This window comes from Cyanistes caeruleus, chromosome 6, assembly GCF_971803275.1.
Source record: "Cyanistes caeruleus chromosome 6, bCyaCae1.hap1.1, whole genome shotgun sequence".
NCBI classification, from domain to species: Eukaryota; Metazoa; Chordata; class Aves; order Passeriformes; family Paridae; genus Cyanistes; species Cyanistes caeruleus.
This window is the reverse complement of record NC_141706.1, coordinates 12,207,792-12,213,770: the sequence shown is the minus strand read 5'-3', so window position 1 is coordinate 12,213,770 and position 5,979 is coordinate 12,207,792. Positions and strand designations below refer to the sequence as shown.

Below are 5,979 nucleotides of genomic sequence, written 5' to 3'. Positions count from 1 at the left end.
ATATTAGGAAAGCACCTGAGAACAGTCACCCCGACACGTAGGCTGTGTCAAGTCATGCCTAACTTGCTTGCGTGTAAATTTGTCCTTCAGCTAGCAGAGATGGAGGTAGAGGAGTCACTTCTTCTTACTGTAGAGAGGAGCTGTTAAAGTGTTTCCACCATGTTCTCTTGGGCATCTGGGAAATGCCAGCAGCTTCTGTGCCCAGGCAGCCATTGCAGGTGTCTGCCATTATCCCTGCAGGCAGCCAGAGGCTTGGCGCAGGTACTCTGAAAAGGCCTGGAACCATTAATTGGTGGGGTAGAAGGATGAGTCCAGCCCTTGGCAGAACAGAGCCGTGGGTAGTGATGGGCAGTCCTGCTCCCTGCTGAGCTTGGGCGTGGCTGCCTTCCAGGGCCTGAGCTATCACGGAAGTTTGGAAGTACCCCCAAAGGTGGGGCAGAGGAGCTTTGCTCCTGAAGAGGTTTATTTTTTTAGGGGATAGTTAGGAACACTATGCTGTGTTAGGAACACTATATTCTGTGTCTCTTAGCATACAGACCGGCCGGTCGCGAGAGCTGATTGTTCTACTCTGCTATTGGCTTCACCTCACGTCTTGTGTGTAGATTTGGGCGACACTATAATAAAGAAATAAAGCTACTGTAGAGCGCCCAAAGGAGGGCAACAAAGATGGTGAAGGGCTTAGAGAAGAATTATTTACTTAAAAAAAAAGAAATTAATAGTGCTCGGGTTTTATAATTTTAATTCAGCTCACTTTCCCACTCCTGGCTGGGTGATCAGCCGGAAAGTGAGTGACTACTCCTTTAACAAAAGCTGGATCCGCATCGGATTGACGTCCCGCTCAGCCAATAGAGTTAGAAACGCTATCCCTCCGCGGCTCGGGTTGGCCCCGGCTCCCGGCGGGAACCCGCTCAAACCTGTAGCACCAAGGCTGGGACATGGAGGTTGTGCGGGGGCAGGTGGAGCAGCTGCCGGTGCTCCTGGCTGTGTCCCGCTCCGCGTTGGTGCGGGACTGGGACTCTCTCACTCTGGACAGGGCTCTAGAGTGGACTCGGTATTTCCAGCACCTTTATGACCGGTTCCGTGCCCGCCCCCAGCTCTGGGAGGCCCTCGGGCGGCGGCTGCGCCGGTCTCAGCCGTACCCTCTGCTCAGCTTCCCCACACTGGGCCGCTGCACACAGCTGTTGGGGCTGGCGCTGCTGGAGAACCGCGCTTTGCCGCCCGCCGCCTGCCGCCGCCTGCTCCACAATCTTCTGCCGCCTCCCAGCGCGGGGACCAGCCCTGCCCCCGGCTTCCCGGAAGTGCTCGTCCGCCGCAAGGCCGCGGCCTGTCTGCTAGCGCTGTCCCGCCGCCCTCCCCGGCGTCCGCCCGTGCCAGAGCCGCAGCTGCAGGCGGAGGCGCAGCTGCTGCTGAGCCGACTGCAGGAGGAGGGGCAGGAGGTCGGGGAGGCCGCTGGGCAGGTGCATTGGCTGTGCAGTGTTCTGGAGCAGCTGCCCCAGCCCCGCGCCTTCGAGGTCGTGGCGGCGGCGCTGGTTCTGCTCAAGCAGGGACGTGGCACTGAGCAGGCTGGCGACAGGGATCGAGAAGGGAGCAGCAGTCTAGACGGGTACCAGGCGAGTACTGCAGGAGACGAATGCACCGCTGGACTCCTGTTTTCCTGGCTGTTGGGCAACCAGGAGCGATTTTCTGCCTTTTGCCTTTACCTCCCATATTCCCATCTTGCCTTCCTAGCTGGTCACTATTCCCAGTTAAGCAGGTCTTATTTGGACCTCTTAACCGGTTGGGGAAGCCACTTGATTTATGACCCCTTGCAGGGACGGTGGGTTAAAAGTTGCATTGACAAAGCTGAATTGGCTTGGGAAGAATTAAGGGAGCGCTTCATCTGCCTCTGTCAGGGATCTACACTGCTTAAAGAACAAACCCAAGCTGCTCTGCAGCTCCTGAGGACACAAGATGGAGATTTCAAAGTCTGTGGCCTAAGCGTGTGGACTGATTTACTGATGGAAGTAGGCTACTAATGCATGAACACAAAAGCAGCGTAAAAACTTTAAAAATCAAGCAAATCTGGTTTAACTATTTGATGTGAAAGGCAAGACAGCTACACCTTACTTCGTTGAAAACCAAATGTTATTGTGACTGGTGATCACAATGATTCTGACTGCATCTGTTTTTGAGGTGTTTTAGGGAAGCCTGGTGTTTTCTTGTAATTGTGCTGTCATTTCTGGTCAACAGAATTTTTTTTTTCTTTTCAGTACTTGATTAATTATCTAATAAAATGAAAATCCTTTCTGTCTCAAACATGGAGTAGTTTCCTGTTTTGAAAATAAATCAGTTCAGATATGGTCAGGGTAGTCATTTTTCTAAATGTTGGAGGCTGAGCAAAAGTTCAAAGGGTGGGCAGAGTTTCAAATGTGAAAAACACAAATTCAGGGTTCCTTTAGTAGGGGTTGTCTTCATTGGCTGGCTGCTCTGGTGGCCATGTTGTTGCTTCTATAGCTCTTTTGCACGACTTAACCCCAGGGTCAGTGAAGAAACTGAGAGGAAGCCAACTGGAAAGCTTCATGAAAAGTTCTAAAATAAAAGCCCTTATTAGTTGCTATATTATTGATAATATGCAAGTATTTCTCAAGAAAATGGCAGTAAAATGTAGGATATTCTGTGTGGTTTTCTTCCCATTTCTGTAATTTATTACACCACTCATTGCTTTGTGAAGCAGAAAAGTGAGTGAACAGCAAACTTTTTTATTATATGTATATATAATAAATATAGGTATTTTATATATAAAATATATAAATATAATATATAAAGTTTTATATATAAAACTTTGTTTATATGTTTATACAAAATATTATATAATTGTATGTATAAGATATATGATATATAGTATATATAACACTTCCCCCTTTGTTATTTTATCTGTTTCTGTGAGGAAAATTGAACAGAGTAGTTTCTACCTTTCCACTTTCATTAAAATAAGTACTGTGACACAGAAGCAAACTAGTATTACCAAAAGCGAGCACTGTTAAGAGAATAGTCAAGGAAGATGAGACAAACATATGGAACTACTGCCAAAAGAGTTATTAATCTTTCGTGTGGGTATCAGGAAAATTAATCCACAAACACCAGATGTTTATGTCCAAAAAGGAGACAGAGGAGTCCTTTTACTTTATTTGAATAAAGGGAGAGGCCATGGGACATTCCCCTGGGGTCTCTCAAATTTTTGGAGGGCGCAGCCTCCCTTTTATCCTGATTTCCGGCTGTATGCCCTTTCTCTCTTTCCCCATAGGCTGAGGTACTTGAGAGGTACAGACTTCCCAGAATGCCTGATACCTGGGACATGCCCCCCCAAAATGCATAATCCCCTTCTTAATTCTTAACTCTTGTGGAATTTATGGTGTTTCCTCAGTCTCTTTCATCTTTCATCCATTTCAATGGAATCCATCCCCTTGTTTCTGTTATCTCTCAGTGATAGTTTCATCTTATCATCAGACCCACAGCTTGTTTGTAAAGACAAACCTGTCATTCCTCTTATGGAGGACCTGTCAGTTTCTGTAGACCATATTCTTATAATAATTTCAAAATGAACTGAGGCAAAAGCCTTTTAGGAGGGGTTAGAAGATTCTTCACTTATAAGCTTAAAAAAGCAAACAAGCTATTAAATATATGAACTGTATTGAAGCTAGAGTAGTAATTCGTCTTGCAATAAGAAATACTATATATAACTATGGCAGAGATGGTATGGTCTGGTATGGTACAACTAGGGTGGGAGGAATTTTGTGGTTTTGAAATGGAACAATTAGTACAAAGATTGAATATTTTTTGTACTCAATATATTATTTTGAAATTATGCGTATTTGAGCTTCTATGGAATTACAGTCGTAATAAGTTCTTATTCTTCACCTATTCTAAAACAGAAGAGATACTTGGCAACTTTTATATAGTTAGAAGGACATGCTACTAACCTATAAAAAATACAACTGTTTTCTTTGTATTCCTTGCTATGTCATATCAATGAGACAATGAAGTTATGGAGATCTGTGGATGAATGTATTCTGAAAGTACAACTGTGGCAGTTGTCTTCCTCTTAAATGGAGCTGTTGCCCCTTCTGGAACTTGTAGTTGGTCTTGAAAGACACCAATGTCAGCGGTCCTCCTGAGTCAGTATTTCTGTGGTACCAAAAAAAAAGAAATGTCTGAAATCTGTCAGTGTTTAAAACTGCCTAGAAGTATAAAGCATGAAGTTTGAATTTATGTTGTCTAGCCACAGTTCCCTGTGTTATATAGTTTTGGCATTTGGTGTGGAAACTCTGCACTTGAGCTTGCTCTTAACACTTTTAACAGGCATACGATTTTTTTGTCTGTTAGAATACTTTCTGCTATCAGAGGTTCCTGATGAATAATATACCAAAGACACTAGCCAAAGTTATTTGCTTCTCCCCAGATATACATTAAGAGTGACTATCAAATATTGCGATAACAAATATAAGATTTGTCAACTACCTACTGTTCCCAGGTACCTGAATCTCTGGGACAAATTTCAATGAGAGTTAAGTCTTAGTTTTGCTTGTCAGGTTAGATATGTTTCCTAATTATACTCAGAATGTTCACTGTAAATTAAGTCTCTTAACTATTTCTAGAATAAATCAGATTTTTTGTAGGGAGTTTCTTCTTGCAGTATTTCAAGTCTTGCTTTTTGATTAGCTTTGTGTTATGAAATTCAGTTCATGAAGACATATGTCTTCTTTTCAGGTAATGTTTATTACACCTTTTATTAACTAAGTACAACTACAGAATATTTTACTGGCATAGCTAGGAAGTAATAGGTCCATCAGTGACTTTATTAAAAAAGTAAAGAAATAATCATGGGCATGGACAAGTGTAGATGTATTTGGAATGGCGAGAAGAATGACACAGACTCTCTTGTGAGTTGAACAGGAGACCTTAAGGTTTATTACCTCAGATCTTCTTTTAGAGACTGATATGTGAAAGTACAGAAAGGCAAAACTCTAACTGGTTAGTAAACTAACACTTTACCATCATTGGTCAGTGGGGTACACCACCCCTCGACTTTCTCTTGCAAGAAAACAAGAAACTGACAAACAGCACCTGCAAGGTTGTGTTCTATCTCTGAGGATTGTTTTAATTCCTCTTTATGATTTCCCAGGCCACTTTCACAGGCGAGACTGAGAAAATTCTGTGGCCTGCTTTTCCACAGGCGCTGTGCTCCCTGCTTTTGCTCATATTTAGCATCCATACACAGGCAAGAGACAGGACAGTATAAACCTTTTATACTGATTTCCAATTCTGTCTTCCTTATAGAAACAGGGATAGTAAAAGGTAGTTTAACTTCAGTGAGACAAAAGCACCTGGTTATAGGAATTACACAAAAATGTTCCTATCTGTCCCAAATTTATTATAAAGCGATGCCAGATTCCTGATTACCAAATTCCAAATCCATATGGTATTCATTGAACAAATACACTGGTCCACATTCCTATTATTTCAGTGTGCTTGTCAAGTTCTCCAGGTAGCTGTGCAAATGATGAATTTTTTCTGGAACTCCATTTTTAATAAAAGTATAAACAGGAAAAGAAAGAGTGTGATGTCTGTAACCGCCTCCATCTATGTATTTTTAGCTCATATGTGCAAACTCTTGATAATCTCAGCTATCATGAGAAGCAAGATACTGTAAATGACAGGCTAAGGCATCTTCCACAATCATCTTCCTCTTTTTTTTTTTCTTTCCTTATTAAGAAAAATCTCTTTCTTAGAGAAAAGAAAAAGGAGAGGCAGATCTCTGCTATTTATGAAATGATGATTGAAGAAACTGCTATGCTTGTGTTTTTGAAGATTGGTAAGGATTGTGGAATGCATTAGGAGGCTCTTGCCCAATTAACAGCTAAGACATTTTCCTGCTATTGATGTTTTTTCCCAAGAAATAAAAAACAATTTACCCCTTGTCAAACAGAACTGGAACTCCAC

General features: G+C 42.6%; 1 protein-coding gene across 1 annotated transcript; it reads left to right on the top strand.

The window, feature by feature from the left end:
• Positions 1 to 319: 319 nt before the first annotated feature.
• Positions 320 to 2,295, top strand: FANCF (FA complementation group F). The gene has a single exon (XM_023928819.2). The coding sequence runs from the start codon at positions 936 to 938 to the stop codon at positions 2,013 to 2,015; it is 1,080 nt and encodes a 359-aa protein (XP_023784587.1). The 5' UTR covers positions 320 to 935; the 3' UTR covers positions 2,016 to 2,295.
• Positions 2,296 to 5,979: the final 3,684 nt, after the last annotated feature.